This window comes from Hypanus sabinus, chromosome 10 (assembly GCF_030144855.1).
Source record: "Hypanus sabinus isolate sHypSab1 chromosome 10, sHypSab1.hap1, whole genome shotgun sequence".
NCBI lineage: Eukaryota > Metazoa > Chordata > Chondrichthyes > Myliobatiformes > Dasyatidae > Hypanus > Hypanus sabinus.
In genome coordinates, this window is record NC_082715.1 from 31427234 (window position 1) to 31450517 (window position 23284).

General features: G+C 39.2%; 1 protein-coding gene across 4 annotated transcripts in view; it reads left to right on the forward strand.

Moving 5' to 3' along the window:
- itsn2b (intersectin 2b) overlaps positions 1–23284 on the forward strand; it is a 201547-nt gene that overhangs the window by 22858 nt on the left and 155405 nt on the right. For 3 of the 4 annotated variants that reach the window (XM_059981601.1, XM_059981597.1, XM_059981600.1), the window contains exons 2-3: positions 443–865; positions 17684–17747. In XM_059981601.1, coding sequence (XP_059837584.1) covers positions 17711–17747 — 37 coding nt within the window. In that variant the 5' untranslated portion in view covers positions 443–865; positions 17684–17710. The remainder of the gene's footprint in view (positions 1–442; positions 866–17683; positions 17748–23284) is intronic. The other variant, XM_059981598.1, reaches the window with a different exon arrangement.

A 23284-nucleotide genomic window follows, 5' to 3' on the forward strand; every position in this document is an offset into this window, starting at 1 on the left:
TGTAAACAGGAATATGTGCACCAGCACTGCCCTCCCCCCCCCCCCCCACCCAAAGACAATGAACAACATTGTTTTTTGTTTTGCTGACATTGAGGGAAAGGTTTTTATCATGATGCCACGCCATTTGGCTCTCCCTCTTCTTTCTATTCAGATTCTTCATCATTTGAGATTTAGCCCACTGCAGTGGTGTCATCTGCAAACTTGTAGAAATGGAGCTGGAGCAGGACTGGGCCAAACAGTCGTGGATGTATAGGGTTATGCATTGTTGATGTAATGCCTTGCCACAACTGGGAATAGGAGACTGTATTCTTTTCACATTTCATGCTGACTCATGCTGTTGTGCAGCATCTTAATTGCTTGGTAGGTTTGCACAAAGCATGGAGACTAACCCTCTGTTTAACCGAAATTGTACATACGATGCATTTTTGTGTTTCTCAATCAGGAGCCGTTGTATCAAAATCCGTTGGTTGTCCATTTCCGATGATGACGTAATCTGTGCGGGAGGAGTTTTATAGTGAAAAAGCCGTTGCACTGGAGCAATTCCACTTTCTAGGCCTCAAAAATCTTGCTTCAGTGGTACAAAAAATCATCACGACTGGAGACTTCCTCAGCTGCAGTGGAAAGCCATGACACCATCTGTGTCCTGTCATACTGTTTGTTCTCCACAAAGTGTTGCAACGCCGCCTTCTTGACTGTTGGATCTTGTAGTTGATCTCATCTGGCTAGTCCACCGGAACTGGCTTCACATGCTGGTGTAGACACATCCCGATCTCACTGGGGTTTGGAGGTTCCCAGCCACCCTCACCTGGATTGATGATCTGCATGCAACAGTAGCCACACTGCTTCGACAGACTGGCTAATCCAGGTACCAGAATCAAGTTTAATATTACCAGCAGCTATTGTGAAATTTGTTATTGTTGTGACAGCAGTACATTGAAATACATAATAAAAACTGAATTACAGTAAATGTGTGTGTATATATTCATAATATTTATTTATTTTTTTAAAAAAATAGTTAAATAAGTAGTGCAAAAATAGAAATTTAAAAATCAGTGAGGTCAATGTCTGTTCAGAAATCTGATGGCAGAGAGGAAGAAACTGTTCCTGAATCGTTGAGTGTGTGCCTTCAGGCTCCTGTTGAGGGTTTCTTGATTTTGTTGGTTACACCTTCATTTTTTTTTAGGATTTTCAGTCAAAGTATGGGATTTGGATTAGGATCAGAATTAGGACATGTGGCCTTTCGAGTCTATTGCACCAATCCATCATAGCTGATTTATTATTCTTCTCAACTCCTTTCTCCTAACTTTCCCTGTAACCTTTGATGGCCTGACTAATCAATAATCGATCAACCTCTGCCTTAAACCCCATGATTTAGTCACCACAGTTGTGTGTGGCAATGAATTCCACAGATTCACCACCCTCTAGCTAAAGGAATTCTGCCTCCCCTCTGTTCTAAAGGAATATCCTGGTGTTCTCAGGCTATACCTTCTGGCCCCAGACCCCAGACTCCCCCACGATAGAAAGCATCCTCTCTATGTCCACTGTAATTAGGCCTTTCTATATTCAATAGGTTTCAGTGAGATATCCCCTCATTCTTCTGAAGTCCATCGAGTATAGGCCCAGAGCCATCAAACAGTCCTTGAATGTTAACTCTTTCATTCAAGGGATAATTCTTGTGAGCTTTTTCTAATGCCAGCACAACTTTTATTAGCTAAGGGGCCCAAACTGCTCGCAATACTCCATCAAATGGAGATCTCCTGCATGTATATTTCAGCTGGACTGTGGGAAAGAATTTGTGCACAAGGGACATTTGAGATCACGTGGAAATCAAATCTATTCTTCTTGAATTGCTGTTGATATTTGGAAATTAATAAAATAAATAAAGCACAAGTGTGCCTGAGGGACAGCGTTTCATTTCAGATTTCCAGGACACTGTTCTTTCTATAACTTCATATGATTCTGCTTTTGTCTTCGATCTTCTCTGTCCTGATCTTTTGTTTCTTCACTTGTTACATTAGCATCCTCCATCCCTTTGTATCTTAATCTAGTTTTGTTTAGTCTCCTCTTTAATTGATCCCCTCATTGACCTCTTTTATTCAGTATTTATTTTCTCTGTCCTTTGTATCTTAAAAGTTTATAGGGACATTCAGCTTTTTAGGTTGTGATGTAGCATAGCACACAAATAAGCTCTCGCTCTCTCTGGAGATGTCTACTGAGCTGAGTGTTTATCATATTTTCTGTTTTTATTATTGTTATAATGAGTACAGAACACAGTGCTTCAGTATTTGTCTGTATCAGGTGGCACCCAAGCAGTGAAAATTGTTCACCCAGTCTGCTCGTGGTAATTGATATTCTCTTTTCTAATTAGTAATTTTTAAAAACTTTTCTAATATTCACTTCTCTTTTTGTTGTGTAGCGTAATACACAACTTGTGAAGTTGTTTAATTTCAAAACAATTAGTTTAACCCTGGCAGTTCAAAGCTGCTTCAGGTCCAAATGTATTATGCTCTTGCGTTTCCTCATTTGTGCTTTACTCTGCAGTTTTTGCTCACTTCATTTGATTTGGCTTTGACTACCATACACTTGTAAATTTCCTTTGCTTTATTTTTTGCATGTCAGATCCATCCCATTACCAGTTGAAATTTTCTGCTTTTCAACCAGATTGGTATTTGGTCTATTTCATTTATTTGAAGTTAATTGATTGCATATATAGTGGCATTCACTTTGCAATAAATCTATTTACAAAATTACATTTAATTAAAGAATTGAATGCAATATTGTTAAGGTATTTTCTCCTAATCTGTTTCCCATCATTAGTTTTTTTTTGCAGTGCTTAAATACAAATGTGATTGATGTATTGCTTGAACTTATTTCAGACAGAAAACATCATCTGTGTTGGATGGTATGTTTGAGCTATTAGAATAAATTCGTGTAAGTTTATTTATAATTGATTGATAAACTGTTAGTCTGATTTAAGTGTTCCTTCATCGGAAAAAAATAGTGTGCCTTTTTTAAGATTATTTTGTGAATTTGGAATTTTTCTGTTCGATTAAATTACAGATTAATCTTTAGAGGTAGCAATTATAATTTGTGCAATGCTAAGTCAAGAGAGAAAGGTAATATTTTTATTTGTATCATTTAGAATATTTAGTATATATCAAATTTGAAAGCAAAATATGTTATTAAACAATTTCTTATAACTGGGAATGTTCATCAGTTTTACTTTACACCAGATTGAGATTGCAAATGCTTCTGTGTCTGCTTGTTTGCAAAGCATCATGGTACTTGCTTTGAAAGTAAAGTTGATTTCCTCTCAGGAAACTACTCTAATGTGTTTTCACAGCCCTATAATGTAGTTGGCTCAGTTGTGTTAAGTGACTTGGGTTAGTATTGGTATTTCATATTTCACACTTTTTTGAAGTAATGTCATGTTGTGGCTCCGGAAAAGATAATATGTATATCCTGCCCAATACACAGCAAAGAACTTGAAATGTTTTTAAGTCGATCTGGCAGAAACTTATGAAATACTTAGAGGGTGCAGTATGATGGATGAGGGGTATGTTTTCTCTGGCTCAAAATCAGTCTTATTTAGGTGCAGGTCATTTGGAATTCAATTAAGATTTTTTTCCACATGGAGGATGGTGAATTTTTACAATTCTCGGACCTAAGGAGACTGGATCGTTAATTGCAATAAAAACAAATTGACAACTGTTGCAACACCAATGGATTCAAAGGATATGATTATACAGCAGAATAATGGCATCACAGTCGAGAATCGTCCAAGATCTAGCTGAATGTTGGAACAGGCGACAGGAATCCCTAGACCAGTTTTTCCCAGCATTTCTCAGTATAATGTAAAAACATGTCAACCATAGGCTAACATGAGAAAAGTGATTTTGCTTTAAATTGTTATTTGTTTTCAAACCTAGTTTACACAATCCCTCTGTGCTATACAGCAACTGTGATATCAATGTGATCCTTGAGCTTGGTGGTTTTTGGCAAGAGTTGAAAGTTGTGACACCAAAAACCTTAAGCTTCCAGGTGTAACAATGTCCAAGCCTTTTCTGTTTTTTGTGAGTATGTGGTTCACTGCACTGAAGCCTCTTTCATCAAGGTAGGAGGCTGGAAATGCAATGAAGAGCATTTTTGCTTCTTCATCATTTACTGGCTGAGATATTTGGCTGTGAGATGTTGATGATGAATTACACAATGGATTACAAACAGAATTCAAATTTCTTTTTTCATAAATGCCACTAAACTAGCCTGGTGACCTGTTATGTATGATCCTCCATCTGTTGCACAAGAAATGATGTTCCTAATTGAAATACATTTATCCTCATATCCATTTTGAGCTCATCGTATCTCGTTCCATGCCGCAAGACAAGGGGAACTGTTGGGCACCCTAGCATCCCTGATAATGTCAGTTTGGAAAGGTCCGATGAGATTGCTGAGTTTCAGACACGTGACAAAAAGTGCTCATTGCCTGCAGAGCTATGGTTCTTCATATGTTCTACTAATTCTTTTTTTTTTTGAAGTGCCTGCTCAATTATCAGCTGGCCAGGTCTTGTGCCTCAAGTTAGGGTGTCACTTAACTGCCCCCCCCCCCCCCCCCCGATAGCTTCTGTTTCCCCTTAGGACACAGGAAATCATCGGACTAAGCCTTTTTGAACAACTTTCCATGTTGGACCTTGTCAGATGCCTCGCTAAAGTCCATGTAGACAACATCCAGTGTCTTGACTTCATTCATTTTCTTGGCAACTTCCTCAAAAAAAACACTCTTGAAGTTTGGTTAGACAGGATCTATCACACACAAAGCCATGCTGACTATCTCTAATCAGTCCTGTCCATCCAAATACTCATATATCTAGTCCCTCAGAATACATTCCAATAACATTCCCACTACTAATATCAAGTGCACTGGCCTTTTTTTTTGATTACTTTCAGAACCTTTCTTAAACAGAGGAGCAATATTGGATATCCTCCGGTGCCTCACCTGTCACTAAGGATGATTTAAATATCTTTGATAGTGCCCCAACCATTTTAGCACACTTGCCTCCCACAATATCTGAGGAAACACCTTGTCAGGCCATGAGGATTAATCCACCCTAATTTGCCTCAAGACAGCAAACAGCTCTTCCCCTGTAATCTGTATTGTGTCCATGACTTGCTGCTGCTTTGTTTCACCTCTGGGGTCTCTGTCTCCCCAGTAGATACAGATGTAAAGTATCCTTTTAAGATCTCCCCCCCCCCCCCCCCAAATCTTTTGGCTCCATGCATAGATTACTAATTTTGCCTCTTGCAATCTCTTTGTTTTTAAGATATTTGTAGAATCCCTCAGGATTCTTCTTCATCTTGTTTGCTCAGACAACTCATGCCCGCCTTTTAGCCCCTGCTGGGAATCACTGCCCTAGACAATATTCCTCAAAACAGTTCAGCATAGGAATAGGCCCTTCTGTCCATTATGTCATGAAAAAACTAAATCAACTAACGATGAATAATTAAACAAATCCTTTCTGCCTGCACATGGTCTATATCTCTCCATTCTTTGCATATTTTAGTGCCTATCCAAGAGCCTCTTAAATGCCTCTCTAGCAACCCCTGGCAGCACATTTCCAGCATCCACCACCTTGTGTATATCAAAAAAACTTGCCCCCATATCTCCTTTGAATTTTCTTGTCTCACTTTGAATGCGTGCTCTCAAATGTTAGACACTTAGATCCTGGGAGAAAGAGAACTACGATCATTCAAGTTGAATAAAAAGTTCTATTAAGGGGCTGTCTTTTGATGGGTCTTCAGGTGGCTGTCAAGGCCAGTCGAAGATCAACATGTTCTAGTGCAGTGTGGACACGAGTAGGTGCTGGCTGTGTTTAGTGGTTGGGTCTTTTGGTTGTTCAATCTGTCACTCCACAGCTGGCGCTTGTTCCCTGTGGCACTGAGATGGGTGCACTCACGTAGCACAGCTCCCTCTTGAACAGATTTCCTCCACATGCATCTACCAAGTGCAGTGTCTTCCCAGTGTTTAGATGTAATGTTGAATTTCTTCAGACTGATTTTGAAATCCTTGAAGCGTTTCCTTTGCTGGCCTTCCTTCAACTGGGAGTAAAGGATCCTTTTTGAGAGACGTGAGTTAGATGTCCGAAGATGTGACCTCTCAACCAAGTCTGATAAAGCATCAGAGTTGGTATTGCTTTATCATGGCGATGCCTCTCAACATTTTATGAATTTCTGTTAGGTTTCCCCTCAGTCCTCACATCTCCGCAGTTCCAGAATCCCATCAAAGATGGAAAAACAAACATAAAAGACATAAAAGAACTGAAATATATGCTGGTGGAACGCTGCATTTTATGTGTGTTGTTTTATTTTCCAGCATCTGCAGATTTCCTCATGTTTGATCTTGAAATATATGGTCTTGTGATCTATCCAGAAGAGGTTGACTGAAGGACCATTGTACACGGCCACCATCATTGCATTGTATGATGAATCTTCATGGAGACATGACATAGTTTTAAATTAGAAAATAAATTCAGAAAATGGAATACAATACGAAAGGAGAGTGTATAGGGTGGGGAGTGGTGTGGTTGATGGAAGTTCTAGGAATGGACGGTCACAACACCTGGAAACATGCTATAAGGCTATGAGCAACACAGTTGTGGAAATTAAATGGACTGAGTCCTGGTGTAAAATTGATTTCTTATCACTGTGCTGGTTGAAGATTTGAAATAGGCTTTGCACTGCGTCCTCAGCCTTGTCAAGGACGTCTCCTTCTGTCCCACAACCTCTTCGAACCCTGCCATCTGGCAGAAGGTACCACAGTATAAGAACAAGGACTGTTTTGTTGGGTAATAGCTTCTTCCTCCAGGCTGTGAGGTATCTGAACACCCGGTTTGCATTATTCATATCAGTGCGAATAGCAGTAGTATTACTGATGTATATTTAACTCCATGTCATATATGCACTTTATGTCAACTTCTACATCTACAGAATACTTTTATTTGTTAATATTCTAAGTGTTGTAGAATGATATATATAGATACTGTGTTTTGCCTTTGGTCTCTAAAGAACGTTGATTCTCTTGAGCTGGGGATGTTCAAGATGTGAATGTTAGTATGACAGTAAATTTGAGTTTGAACTTGAACTTAATTATCTTAATTTGCTTATTTTATATGTAGTTAAAATGAAGCAAAATAGTGCCAAATGGTGTAGTAATTTTGAATTGAATTGGTGCCCAACTCTTATAATGTCGTGCTTCAATAGCAACCAAACCAGTTATACCCTTTTGGATCCATTTTGCTGAACAGCTTTGGTGATAATAAATGTTCTGGTGCTCATTGCTCATCAAAGCATTACTCATTGAAGACATCTCAGCATTACTGGTGTTCCAAAGTACTCACTTAAAAACTTGGTTTTGGTAATTTGCAAAACATGTTTATGGGAGGGGTCAATTATACTCCATGTTAAGATCTTTATACCACATTTCTGTTTATCTAAGTGAATCTTACAGTCAATCTTAGATTTAAGGCACCTCTATGTAATGAGTTTGCTGATTTCAGCCTGAGTTAATAAACCACCTAGATTACAGTTAGTCATCATATAAATTGGGTTTCCTCCTGCCCTGTCTAACTCTTACCAAGGACTTGGCCTCTTTCCATAGCTCAGCCATTATTTCTACAAATTCTAATGTGTTTAAAATCTAAGCAGTAAGTCTCTTGGCAACAGGTTTATGATTTATTTGTTCACTTATGATTTTCCATCTTGATATTATGTAGGGTAATGGATCTTGAACCATCAATTGTATTATTATCAAAAAAAAAGAGAAAGAAAAATCAAAACAGAGCAAAAAATAAATTGCTGGAGGAAAACAACATCTGTGGAAGGGACAGGATTGTCAATGTATCAGGCTGTGACCCTGCACCAGCCCTGATACAGGGTCACAATGCAAAACATTCACTGTATTCTTGGCTGTACCGATGGTGAATTAGTAAATTGGTGTATAATTGTCATGTATACTGAGGTACAATGAAAAGCTTGTTTTGCGTGCTATCCATAGATATCATACAGGTACATTGAGGTTGCACGATGGAAAAGCAGTGACAGTATGCAGAATGAAGTGTTTCAGTCACAGAAAATGTGCAGTTCACGCAACAGTAAGGTGCAAGGCTGTAAGTTAGGTCAGGAGACCATCTCATCATACCAGGGGAATATTCAGTATTCTTACAACAGCAGATAGAAGCTAATGGTAGGTACTTCCAGGTTTTTGTATCTGCTTTCCAATGGGAGTTGGCAGAAGAAAATGTTGAAAGTGTGAGAAGATTTTGATTCTGTTGGCTGTTTTACTTATGCAGCGAGAAATGTATACAGTGTCCCTGGAAGAGAAACTAGTTTTCATCATGTACTGAGCTTTGTCCAGCAGTTTCTTGCAGTCTTGGCAGCACAGTTGCAACATCAGGTGGTGATGCATCCAGATAAGGTAATTCCTATAGTGCATCTATAAAAATTGGTGAGGGTGAAAGGAGATGTGCCATATTTCTTTAGCCCTCTGAGGTTACTGTTGAGCGGTTTGGCCATGATGTCAGTGTGGTTGAATCAGCTTAGGCTAGTGGTGATGTGCACTCCTGGGAATTTGAAGCTCTCAACCATCTCTACCTCCGCACTATTGATGTAACCAGGAACATGTACACTGCTCTCCTTTCCTGAAGTCAATGACCAGCTGTTTTGTTTTTATTACCATTGAGGGAAATGGTGACATTGTTATGAAAACCACAAGGCTCCCTATGTCCTTCCTGTACACCAACCCGTTACAGCCCACTACAGCAGTATCATCTGCAAACTTGAAGATGGAGTTAGAGTAGAACCTAGCAATGCACTCATGTGCATACGGGGAATTAAGTAGGGAGCTGAGGACACAGAGTTGTGAGGCAACATGTTTGAGGACAATCATGGTGGAGATATTGCTGCCTATCCTTACTGATTGTGGTCTGTCAATCAGAAATTAAAGGATCCATTTGGAAAGGAAGGTGCAGACGCCTAGGCTAAGGAGTTTGGATATGAACTTGCTTGGAATTATGGTGTTGAAGTTGGAACTGTAGTCAATAAATGGTGGTGTGATGCAAGTGTCCTTACTATCCAGATGCTCCAGAAATGAGTGTATGGCCTGGGAGATAGAACCATAGAACATTACAGCATAGAAACAAGCCTTTTGGCCCTTCTTGGCTGTGCTGAACCATTTTTTTGCCTAGTGCCACTGACCTGTACCTGGGCCTTATCCCTCCAAACCCCTCTCATCCATATACCTGTCCAAGTTTTTCTTAAATGTCAAAAGTGAGCCCGCATTCATCACTTCATCTGGCAGCTCATTCCACTCTCCCACCACTCTCTGCATGAAGAAGCCCCCCCCCCCATACTTCCTGTAATCTTTTCCCCCTTCACCCTTAACCCATGACTTCTGTTTTTTTTTCTCCCCTAGCCTCAGTGGAAAAAGCCTGCTTGCATTCACTCTATCTATACCTATCATAATTTTATACACCTCTATCAAATCACCCCTCATTCTCCTACACTCCAGGGAATAAAGTCCTAACCTATTCAACCTTTCTCTGTATCTCAGTTTCTCAAGTCCTGGCAACATCCTTGTAAACCTTCTCTGCACTCTTTCTACCTTATTAATATCCTTCCTGTAATTAGGTGACTAAAACTGCACACAATACTCTAAATTCAGTCTCACCAATGTCTTATACAACCTCACCATTACATTCCAAATCTTATACTCAATACTTTGATTTATAAAGACCATTGTACCAAAAGCTCTCTTTACAACCCTATCTACTTGTGACGCCACTTTTAGGGAATTATGTATCTGTACTCCCAGATTGCTCTGTTCTACTGCACTCCTCAGTGTCCTACCATTTACCTTGTATATTCTACCTTGGTTTGACCTTCCGAAGTACAATACCTCACACTTGTCCACATTAAACTCCATCTGCCATTTTTCTGCCCATTCCTCCAACTGGTCCAAATCCATCTGCAAGCTTTGAAAACCTTCTTCACTGTCCACTACACCTCCAATCTTTGCATCATCAGCAAACTTCTTGATCCAATTTGCCACATTATCATCCAGATCATTGATATAGATGACAAATAACAATGGACCCAGCACTGATTCCTGTGGCACACCACTAGTCACATGTCACAGGCTTCCACTCAGAGTAGCAATTCTCTGGCTTCTTCTATTGAGTCAATGTCTAATCCAATTTACTACCTCTCCATGTATACCTAGTGACTGAATCTTCCTAGCTAACCTCCCATGCGGGACCTTGTCAAAGGCCGTATTGAACTCCATGTATACAACATCCACTGCCTTCCCTTCATCCACTTTCCTGGTAACTTCCTCCAAAAACTCTAATAGATTGGTTAAGCATGACCTACCATGCACAAAGCCATGCTGACTTTTTCTAACAAGTCCCTGTCTATCCAAATACTTGTAGATCCTATCTCATAGTATTCCTTCCAATAATTTACCTACTACCGTTGTCAAACTTACCGGCCTATAGTTTCCCGGCTTACTTTTTGAGCCTTTTTTAAATAACGGAACTACATGAGCTATCCTCCAATCCTCTGGCACCGGACCCATGGATATCGACATTTTAAATATTTCTGCCACGGCCCCTGCAATTTCAACACTAGTCTCCTTCAAGGTCCGAGGGAATACCCTGTCAGGTCCTGGGGATTTATCTACTCTGATTTGCCTCAAGACAGCAAGCAACTCCTCCTCTTTAATCTGTATAAGTTCCATGATCTCCCTACTTGTTTGCCTTGTTTCCATAGTCTCCATTCCAGTTTCCTTAGTAAATACAGATGCAAAAAACCCATTTAATAATGCTCCCATTTCTTTTAGTTCCATACATAGCCAACCACTCTGATCTTCGAGGACCAATTTATCCTTTACTATCCTTTTGCTCTTAACATACCTGTAGAAACTCTTAGGATTATCCTTCACCCTGACTGCCAATGCAACCTCATGTCTTTTAGCTTTCCTGATTTCTTTCTTAAGTATTTTCTTACTCTTTTTGTACTCCTCAAGCATCTTATTTCCTCTAATAAGCCTATACATTTTATACACCTCTCTCTTCTTCTTTATCAGAGTTCCAATATCCCTCGAGAATCAAGTTTCCTTATTCTTATTCATTTTGCCTTTAACCCTGACAGGAACATACAAACTCTGCACTCTCAAAATTTCTCCTTTGAAGGCCTCCCACTTACAGAATGACAACCTTGCCAGAGAACAACCTGTCCCAATCTACGCTTTTTGGATCCTTTCTCATTTCTTCAAATTTGGCCTTTTTCCAGTTTAGAACTTCAACCCGAGGACAAGATCTATCTTTATCCATGATCAAGTTGAAACTAATGATGTTATGATCACTGTAACCAAAGTGTTCCCCTACACACACTTCCATCACCTGCCCTAACTCATTTCCTAATAGGAGGTCTAATATTGCATCCTCCCTAGTTGGTACATCTATATATTGATTGATTCCTAATAGGAGGTCTAATATTGCATCCTCCCTAGTTGGTACATCTATATATTGATTTAGAAAACTTTCCTGAACACATTTCACAAACTCTAACCCACCTAGACCTTTAAGAGTATGGGAGTCCCAATCAATATGTGGAAAATTAAAATCCCCTCTAATCACAACTTTCTGTCTCCTGCAGTTGTCTGTTATCTCTCTGCAGATTTTCTCCTCCAATTCTCGCTGACTATTGGGTGGTCTATAATACAACCCTATTAATGTGGTCATACCTTTCCTGTTTCTCAGCTCCACCCATATGGCCTCAGTAGACAAGCCCTCCAATCTGTCCTGCCGAAGCACAGCTGTAATATTTTCCCTGACTAACAAAGCCACCCCCCCACCCTTCATCCCTCTGCCTCTATCACATCTGAAACATCAGAACCCTGGAATATTGAGCTGCCAGTCGTGCCCCTCCCGTAGTCAAGTTTCAGTAATGGCTATGATGTCATAATACCACGTGTCAATCCAGGCCCTCAGCTCTCTGCCTTTCCCACAGTACTCCTCACATTGAAATATACACACCTCAGAAGATTATTACCACCACACACAACCTTACTATTAGTGACTTTGCATGAACTACTAACATCATTTATTTTAACCCTGTTCCACTATCTACTCTATCCCATCCCCCTGCAAAGCTAGTTTAAACCCTTCCCAATAACACAGGCAAACCTCCCTGCCAGTATATTGGTCCCCTTGTAGTTTGGGTGTAACCCGTCTCTCTTGTACAGGTCCCACCTGCCCCAGAAGAGGTCCCAGTGATCTAGATAGTGTCCACTGTGGGCTTATTTTAGCTGTAGGCAAATGGCAGTGGGTTGAGGCTACTCGGGAGGTCAGAGTTGATGTGTACTTTGACCAGCCAGCCTGTTGAAGCACTTCATTGATGGTGGATATTTCAGCCACCAGAGGTAGTGATTGCGGCACGCAACATTAATTTTCTTTGCTGAGAACGTCAGAGTGAAATAGGGGAGGTTAAAAATATCTGCAAATACCCCCACCAGCTGATCTGCATGGGATTTTAGGACATTGCTGGGGACTCCATCCGGGCCAGATGCTTTCCTTGGGATCACTTTAAGGAAGCTAGATCTGGCTTTGGTGACTAGGTACACATGCATTGGAGGTTGCCTGGGAAGTGGTGTCACTCCACTCCCCTTTTGTTCAAAACAAGGAATCGAGTCACGCCTGAGGACGTATTCATAAGGCGACACTTCAAGAAGCCAACATTCCTCATTAAGGTCCTCATCATCTGGGACATGTCCCCTTCTCATTGCTACCTTCAAAAAGGAGGTACTAGGACCCAAAGACATACACTATCAGATTTCTGAACGGTCCATGAACACTTCTTTTGCACTATTATTTATTTTTCTACTAATGCATTGGATTTTTTATGCCTTTTAAAATATGCCTGCCACAAAATAACACATTTCACGGCATACACCACTGATAATAAACCCAATTCTGATTCTCATGTGCAAAGAATGTGTTAAGCTCTTAGGGAAGGGTTGTGCTGTTGTCAGTGATGCTGCCCCATTTGGTTTTGCTGCTTGACTGAGTGAGTTGCCATAGCTGTGTTTTTTCTACATTTGAGCAAGATGATTGATTTACTTGGTGCTTACCACGACCTTTGAGTCTGTCAGTGAGTCCTTCATGCATTTTAAAAGTTTTATACTCTGTTTGTTCCACCAGTGCCACCCTGCTTGTTTTCTTGAATTCCTGCCTTTGCAAATATTTTTCCGCTTCGCCAATATCACATGGAAGATACAAATTCTGTATTCAGTATCTCATTCCTCATTGTTGAACCCTGTATGACTATCTTAAATACCCTATTTTCTGTTTCTTATTGTGATTGAACTTAAGCAGTGCTTTATTTCCTAGATATAGTGGCACAGTAAAAATACAGGACATATGCAGTAACATAAACTTTAGTCTCAACAAGCTGTTATAATCTGTTAATTGAATCTGTAATTGAAAAGCCAGCAACAGTTACATTAAAACTAGGATTGTAAATCTGAATGAAGGATCTTGACCTAACATCGACTGTCTATTCCCCCTATCTCTCTCTCTGATCTGCTGAGTTTCTCCAGCCTTTTGTTCCAGATTCCAGTATCAGTAGTCTCGTGTCTCTTCTGTTGTAAAAATACAGTTGGTTCACTCATTTCCTTTTCAGAAGGAAACATAAAGTTCAACATAGATTTATTATCAAAGTACATGCGTGTCACCATACAGTATATTATCCTGAGACTCATGTTCTTTTTTTAAAAAAAAATTTAATTGAATTTTCAAATAGGTTACAGAAAGAAAAAAAAATCATGTTCTTGAGACTCATGTTCTAGTGGGCATTCATAGTAAGTAAAAAGCAACACAATAGAATCAATGAAAAACCGGATACGACAGAGGTGGATAAACAGCCAGTGTGCAAAAGAAAAGAAACTGTACAAATACGAGAGGAAACAGAAATAATAATAAATATGCAATACATATTGAGAGCATAAATTATACAGTCCTTAAAAGTGAGTCTGGGGGTTACTGGGGTGGCATGGCTTGAAGGTCCTACTCCACTTTTATATCGCTCAATAAATAAACTGTATATTTCAATCCCATGGTGTCTGTCTATATCCACATTTATTAATGCCCATGTGTCTCTACACATTACGAGAACAATACTTTGCACCTGTCATCAATCTGTCCTTTTAGTCACTTGTTTGCTTTTACAATTTTCATCTCTGCTTGTCATGTTCTCTACAACTGGCTAACATTCTATCTGCTGAAATTCAGATTATCAAATTTAAGGAGCACTGCAAAAAGGAATTACTTGAAAGAGCTTTACCATAATAATCTTTCTTGTTTATAAAGCACCTTGCATGTAGTATTTCACTTAAGGTACATCTCAGATGTTTTTGTTGTTTATAGGTAATCCATGGTTTTGATGTTGTTTGATGTACAAATGTTTGTATTCATCACATAATATTCTAACAGAAAGTTGCCATGTCATTAAGTCCATTGATCCTGTAACAGCACATAGACTCTTGCTGCATAATCTGCCAATTTAGGCCTTTTCAGGTTTATGTACTTGTAAAGCTGCCATTGAATCCGATTCCCTCCATCCTTTCAAGTAAGATGTTACAGATTTTAACATTCCTTTGAAATAATATTGTTATTTATGTCTTTGCCAACTAGTTGAAAACTTCCAACACTGTTTTGGTCACCTACCTACAAGAAAGATGTAAATAAGTTTGAAAGAGTACAGAGAAAGTATACAAGGATGTTGCCGAGTCTGGAGGACCTGAGTGGTAAGGAAAGATTGAGTAGGTTAGAACTTTCTTCTTCTGAACGTAGGAGATTGAGAGGAGATTTGATAGAGGTATACAAAATTATGAGGGGTATAATTAAGGTAAATGAGGGCTTTTTGCATTGAGGCTGGGTGGGACTACAACAAGAAGTCATAGGTTAAGGGTAAAAGGTGAAAAGTGTAAGGGGAACATGAAGGGAAACTTAGTCATTCGGAGGGTCATCAGAGTGTGCAATGAGCTGCCAGCATAAATGGTCCATGGGCGCTTGATTTCAACGTTTAAGAAAAGTTTGATAGGTACCTGGATAGTAAGGGTTTGGATGCAGGTCAACGGGAGTAGGCACTTAAAATGGTTTGGCAGAGACTGGATGGGCCGAAGGGCCTGTTTCTGAGCTGAGCTCTTCTATTACTGTTGCCACAGGAAGTATTTTCTCCATGTGTTATCAGGTGACTCATGCTGCTTTCAGTCTCCTTTTTGATGTTTCCTTTGTCTGACCTTATTCATCCTGGATTTCAAACAAGTAACCCTTGTGACTTGACATCTTTCCCAGCATGCAGTATCCAGAGTTGTGCATGAAACTCCAGCTGTGGGGTTCCATTCTGTTGTATTCAATACTTTGGTTTGTAAAGTTTAGTATTCCATGTTCCTTCAAAACCATCTAATCAAGCTTCCATGAATATATAACATTGAACAGACATTATGCTCTTTTTGTTCAAAGTAAAACTGTACATGTCATCTTTCCTCTGTGCTCTTGGTGAGAATTGGGAATTTGGAATTTGGATAAGTCACTTTATTTTCAGCATTGTTAATTAACATTATTAATAAGACATACTAAAGTCAGAGGTCTAGATCTTTTGATATGTGCTTTATCTTCTGAACTTGTTTCATTCAACTGTCTTAAACAGATAGCTTTGCTGGCTCAAGTTAATTTCCAGCTATTGACAATTCATTAAGCATGTATTTTCATGCTGACTGCTGAATGTAGAGTGAGGTCTGAGACTTGCTTGAGTGGTGGTTGAACCTCATCTACCACAGCATTCTGTCACTGAACCCTACATGGAGTTCAATTTGGCTGAGATTCCCCAACCTTTAAGATGGAAAATCAACATTGAACCTGAAACCTCACTGACTTCCTGCTGATCAGGATGCAAAGAGAAGATATTTTCTTTTAATAACTTTAATCACTGAATTTTTTCACTTAATTTTGTAGTTCTTTTGAATGTCACTCAGCAGCTTCTTGTACTGGGTGTAAGTCATGAAATAGAAGGGTGATTATTCGTATTTTAAAAGGTTACTCATGAAACAGGTGCAGGGGACGTGTTCCTTCTAAGGAGGTAAAGAACTGGCAGCATTGTTGAGTAAAGGTTTCTAAGTTCACGTTGATTTTTAAAGGAGTTATAGAGACATATCACGTAGAACAAGGACTTTCCTTGCCCATGCTGACTGTCACCTGTTCATTGCTATACCTCTCAGATTCCACCTGTCATCTGCACACCAGGAATGATCTCTAGTGGTCAATTAACCCGATTTGGGACAAGGGGGGAATCGGGATCACCCAGAGGAAATCCCCAATCTTACAGGGGGAATGTACAGACTGAACACACAACACATCGTGGGTCAGGATTGAGCTATGAGGCTCCCCCTGCATTATTTTGTTCAGAGATTACTAGTACAAGAAGTGAGAAGATGCCCAAGTTGTTTGTATTTTTGAGATTTCCTGTGAGAATGATTAGTTAATACTCGTGATGCAAACAGCTGTTGAGGTACATAGTAAGTAGACCATTTTGTTGCAGGAAATTGGTTAAGAATAATGATAATTCTGCCTTTCCTAATTTATCACATAAGGTAAACGACCTTACATCTAATCAAATTGTAATGCAAGAATTCTCAACAATTCAAAAATCACTGTTTGAGTGGTGGAAGCAGAATCAATCTGTACCTTCTAAAGGGAATTGGTTAGAAACTAAATAATGTTCAAGGCTTTGGGGAAGGAACTGCAAAGAAAGACGGACAGGGCTGCTTCATAAAGATCTGGTTTGACTTGACAGGCAAATGGTCACTTTTGCTTTAGAAATCCTATATTTTGGGTTTTCAAATTGATGAAGTGAAAAGAATTGAAGATGCCTGTTATTTCAATTGTAGCGCCATATTAAGAATTGTTAGCCTGGGAACTAATGCAAGAACTAGTTCACATCATAGTAGCAGGGTGTGTTACTGTAAAGTAATAGACCCCATACCTTTTTCCTCCGAGTGAGTTGCAGTGACATTTGGGCAGAAACTGGGTCTCCAGTTAATACTTCGGTTACAGAATTGATTTTTACTGTCAAGATGAGCTCTGTACACCAAGCAATTTCCAAATTTCCTTGGGAAAATTACACAAGGCAAAGAGATTAAAAGGAGAGGACTATTGAATTTTTTTAGTGTTTTACTTAAAATATAAAATCTGATGTCTGCAAGAATTAGAGCTTGTGTATTGTTACGATTTTTCTTTCAGTCATGTTAACATTTTTATGACTGAAAAATCTATTTGAGACTGTAGGAGATAACAGGTGGGAAAAGCAAATGGAAAAGCAATTCAAAGAGATGTATGTATGTTTCATATTTTTGCTCATTTTCAGCTATAATACCAAATACTATTTGTTCCACCAGTCATGTGAGCATTTTATCTGTATGTGCCATGAATTCAGTTTGATTAGCCAAGACCTGGAACCATACCATATTCATTATCGCAAGTGTGCATTAAAGAAAAATTACATTCTCCCTGCCCTGCAAGACAAGAAGCTGTGGTCATTTCTGATAGATAATTAATAGGCATTTCTCTTTTTGCAGATGGCCAGTAGCTAGCAAGACGTGGTCATGACCATGATGGCTCAGTTTCCTATGGCCATAAATGGTAAGCATTTTATTCTTTACTTTCCTTGCAGTGTGATTTCAAGTGGATATAAATGTTTGCTCTCTGGTTTTCCTTATGAAATTCAATATAATGATGCATGGAAGATTGATATCAGATACCTTACATTTTAAGTGAAGTTTAAACTACGTGACCCTAAAAATGCTTGAACAGCTTGCAAGCTAAATAAGACTCCATAAAATATGGCCTGTACTTTTACATCAAAAGTTGTTCCAACAAGTTTTGAATAATGTATCTGTATTCAAGGTCACGTGATTCTGTGACCTTTTTTGCTGTGTATGCACTGTACTGCCACACAATTAATTACATCCTGATTTGTTAAAGGAAGGTATTATTTTGCTTTGCTACCTGGTCACAATTTATCTTCTATAGCTGTTGCTTACATGTACAAACACCCAAGTATTAAGATTGGGCAGTTGGTTCATTGCATAAGACTTATTGTATAACACCTATTCTGATCTGCTGTACATATTTTCTGTAAATTTGTTCTACTTTTGTAATGCAATCCTGTATTTCTTGTGATTAAAATAGTTTAGTATTTGTTTATGATATTCCTTGAAGGCGCAGTGCGATGAAGAATCTGCTGTTTGCAAAACTGTATGTATTTACCTGTATTCTGGCAACACAATGATCTGCTTGTTGTGCTTGTGTTCTGATTTTTAAAATGTAAGGTCTAATCTACCTTTTTGGAATGTAATTTTTAAATATATGAATTAAAGGTTTGCCAATATGATTTCCATCAACTAATCTGTTCTGCATTTTAAAATGCTTGTTTATTGTGTTGTGTTAATTGTAGGTCTTTGATTTTGCAATCAAATCTATTGTCTGGATCTGTTATGTTTTTTTAAAATTGCCATGGCGCCCCTTGCAAAGTAACACTTTAGTTTAACGAGACTTGCCTTTTGTGACAAAATGGCAAGGAGTATCTGTCTTCACTGGGATGTGAGAAGTGGTTTGTATTTCCTTGGGACCCACCGTAAACGTTCATTGTTGGACAGCGCTGTTGCACAGTGGGGTCAGGAATTGGGAAAACATTTGCAGATATACGTTTAATTATTTACTTGATTAACTGAGTTGTCAATGATTTAGACCCTTTTGCGTCCTAATCCTTACAAAGCAATAATCTGCATAATTCAGATCAACTAATAAATTTGGGGTCAGCTTAATTCTCGGATGTGTCAGTTGACCCTGATCTCTTCTCTTGTGTAAAGTTTCTTGGAGTTAAGATGTAGCATTGACTCAAAAAAGACTTTAAAAATGGCTAAATGATGAAGCAGCCTGATTACTCCAAGATTAGATCTGTTGTGAATGCATGGGTTGGAATCATGGCTTGCATACTACCAGAAAAAAAACATAATGAAAATAAATACTAGCTGGCAGCTAATTCTGAGAAGAATGCTCAACTACTTCTCCCATTTGAAGGAAACAAAAGCTCCATTGTAATTGGGGAAATAAAAATCCATTCCTCCAGATCCCTGCATTTCTCTTGGAGCTGTTGCATGATGACTGCTTCTCCACAATGCTTCTGAATGAACAGTATCCATACTGCGTTTTGGAGAACAAGTCTTCAACTGCTGGTAGTGAATGGTTCAGGAAGATCCAGATGATGACCTGCCCTCTGGTATGTATGGCATCTGTTAGTCTCGCAAGACCATGGATCTGCGCCTGTAAAGTCTTCTCCAGGGCGCAAGCCTGGGCAAGGTTGTATAGAAGACCAGCTGTTGCCCATGCAGCAAGTCTCCCCTCTCTGCGCCACTGATCTTGTCCAAGGGAAGGGCAAGGGCCGATACAGCTTGGCACCAGTGTCATCGCAGGAGTTGCCAGAATGAGGTTGAAGACAAGGTTGGACAGCCTTAGGGACTCCTGAAGCCTTTTCCATGAGTGGGTATGGCTGCAGGACAGCAGAGGTTTGAAATCAAAGTTTTCCCTCTCTTAGATGGACTGCTTTCAGAGGCTGATGAGCTCCATCTACCCGATCCTCCCTCTGGTAGACAACAGGGAATCTCATCTGTAGTTATTGCAGTTGTTTGTTTTCTTCCTTGAAGATAGCCACAATGTGTGACTGAAGTTCCTTAATACAATGCATCAGTACCTTCAGTGCACCAGTACAGTCTTTGGTCTTCTGAGGAAAAGGATGTTTGAGGACCACAATCTCAAATCCAGCATCAAATTCAAAGTATACAAGGCTTGAGTAAACCCTGTCTTCCTGTGTGGTCCTGAGATTTTGACTTTTACAGCAGGCAGCTCAAAGTATTGGTGAGGTACCAAAACATTGAGCAATCAGATACGTTAGTGGAATGAACTAACCAGCATCTATTTCATTTCCCAAGCCAACGCTCCAGCAATGATGCCCTAATTGTTCTCCATTGAGAAATCCATCTTGTTTGGTTTCCTGACAGCATACTGAAAATGTATGTTTTTAGAGCTCTCCCTATTAAGAGATGATCGTGTAGGTGGAGGAAAAGCTTCAAGGATGTTCTGAAATCTTCTTGGGAGAAGAAAATGTCATACTGACGGACTCCTGGAAATTTTAGACACCAAATTGAAGAATGTATGGCCCTGATACCTTAAGTTTATGCACAGGGAAGCCCAGAGTAAATGGTAGATGGAACACACCTCTCCTAAACTACCTATTCTATCAATTGTCTCCTGTCCCACACGTGGCAGAACATGCAGGTCCCACATTGGCTTTGCAAGCCATCACTCATAACCCAAAGTTGCAGTAGAAGCAAGTGATTCTGAATACAAAAAGGAATTGCCTAAAAAGGCATAAGTGACTCTGACATTAAAGGAGGCAAAAGCAGGTCTCCTCTGCCATCCCTACGTTTGAATGAAGGAATTTGATAATAATGTGGTGGTTGAATATTTTTTGGATAATTTTTACTGTGTCAATTACTGACTTTTGAGTTACAAGCTACTCATATAGATGAGATTTCCTTGTGTTCTTGAGTATTTATGCTTTCTCTGAGGTGTAAGGCATTATTGAGGAAGTGGAATTGACTGACATCGCAATTGCAAGGACATTGGATTGGAAACTTAGCTCAAGGTTGAAAACAAACATTGAGTTTACATGTACTTGCTCCTGTCCTAAGACAGTAGTTCAGGAGATATTCAGAGTTATAACAAGGACATGTGGTTAATGATGGATGCGATAATGAATGGTTTCAGTCTTACCAGCTTTAGCTGAAAAAAATAGCAAATGCAGTTTAGCCTCACCAAGCTAGTGAAGAGGTAGAATTATTTTCTGGTCAATCCCTAAATGCTTAACTAGATCTCAAAAAGATGTGCTATTATAAAGTTGTGTGAAATGTAGACTCACTCATTCACATTCTGACGTTCTGCCAGTGGTCTTCCCTACTGCCACAATGTGATCGCACTCGGGTTAGAGGAGCAATTCACCTTGGTAGACTCCAGCCTGTTGGTATGATTTTTCAAACTTCTGTTAATTTCTCCCCCTCCCTCCATCTCTCTTTTGCCATTTCCCTTTCTGATTACTTCTCTTCACCTATCCATCGCCTCCCTCTGGTTCCCTACCTCCTTTATTCCATGGTCCACTGTCCTCTTCTATTAGATTCATCCTTCAGCCCTTTTACCTTTCCACCTAACTCCTCCTAGTTTCTTACTTCATCTCCTTTCCCCATCCATCCACATTTCCCTCAGCTGGTCTCACCTATCACTAGCCAGTTTATACTTCTCCTCCCACCACCTTATTCTGACTTCAGTCCCTTTTCTTCTCAGTCGTGATGAAGTCTCACCCCAAAACATTGTTTATTCCCCTCCATAGATGCTCAAAACTTCAAAGTAAAATTTATTATCAGAGATCATACATGTCACCACATACAACTGTGAGATTCTTTTTTTCCTACAGGCATACCTAGCAAATCTATAAAACAGTAACTAAACAGGATCAATTAACAACAATCTGTACAAATGCAAATATAAATAAATAGCAATAAATAACAAGTACCAAATAATAAGATGAAGAAAACTTAAAGTGAGACCATCAGTTGTAGAAACACCAGAAATAGAATGAGTGAACTTACCCCTTTTGTTCAAGAGCCTGTGATAGTTGAGAGGTATTAACTGTTCTTGAACCTCCTAGTGGAAGTCTTGAGACACTTGTACCTTTTACCTGATGGCAGCAGCTAGAACCTTTTACCTGATGGCTAGGTGGTGAGGATCTTTGATGCTGCCTGACTTGCTAAGTTCCTCCAGCATTTTGTGTTTTGATAAGATTTTCAGTACCTGCAGAATTGACTCACCCTTGGGTGGCCTTAATGAGCAGAAATTAACTAGATTTAGAAAATCAGGCAAATCGAAATATTTAATGCTAATTAATTACATTTCATATGTAGTTTTTAAACTATACTAGTAAGTACATTTATATTGTGGTTTCTTAGTATGTCCTATCAAGCTCAGAGTTAGTGGATTCCAAGTAGTTTTAGAGTATAGTTACTGTTTTGATGGGAAATAGGAAGCTAATTTGTATACAACAATTCTGATAATCAGCAAAGCGAAATCTACATTTGTATAATTCCTTTAACATATTAGAACAGGATGCCTCATGGGTACATGTTTAAGAAGTGTGACTGGTCTACACAGGAGCATGTTGGAACAGATATTATAGATTGAGCAAATGCTTTATCAAAAAGGGGTTAAAAAAAAGGCACAACAGTGAAGAGATTTATAGACTTAATTCCTGAATTCAAGAGGCGAAGGAGTGCAGCCATGGAAAATTTACTGAGGGCAGCAGGAGTTGAACTATGAAGGTTTAGTGTAATAATTTTAACATAAATGCATTGATTTATTAGGGAGTGGCAGATGAACAGGATGGTGCTGGAATGTAAGCAATCACTTTTGAAGATATCAATTTAAGGAGGCCAACCAGAAATGTCTTGTATCAGCAAAGTCTAGGGTTAAATAACAGATGATGATTTTGGCAGCACCAGGATCAATCATGGTTAGAGCCTGGTAGTGTTTTGGAAGTCCAATGGGTGATGGTCAAGTTAAGGCAAATGTGTCTACGGTTCAATTTACCCGAAGTTAGCTTGGTTACTTGACAAGTTTTCACTTGCATGCACATTTTATTTCTGCATAGTTGCATTTTACTTTCATCTGAGAAAACAATTGTGTTTTAATTCGTGATTCTTCAGAAAAGTGTTCTTCAACAGTGACAATCATCATTTGTACTTCATTCAAGTGGCAGCCTGATGATGGGTGTTGGCCCGAAACATTGATTGTTTACTCTTTTCCAGAAATGCTACCTGGCCTGCTGAGTTCCTCCAGCATTTTTTGCATGTTGCTTGGATTTCCAGCATCTGTAGATTTTCTCTTATTTAAATTATGTGTAATAGTTTATGGAATTTGACTTAAACTCAAGACATTCTAACTAGAAGTTAAATGCTGGATCAAATCTAAAGCTTACATCTAACAAATAATAGACATTTAATTTGCAAAATTTAGGGGCCTAATTTGCTGGGTTTTGGCTTGAGTGGGCTTTCTGCAGTACAGTTATTGTA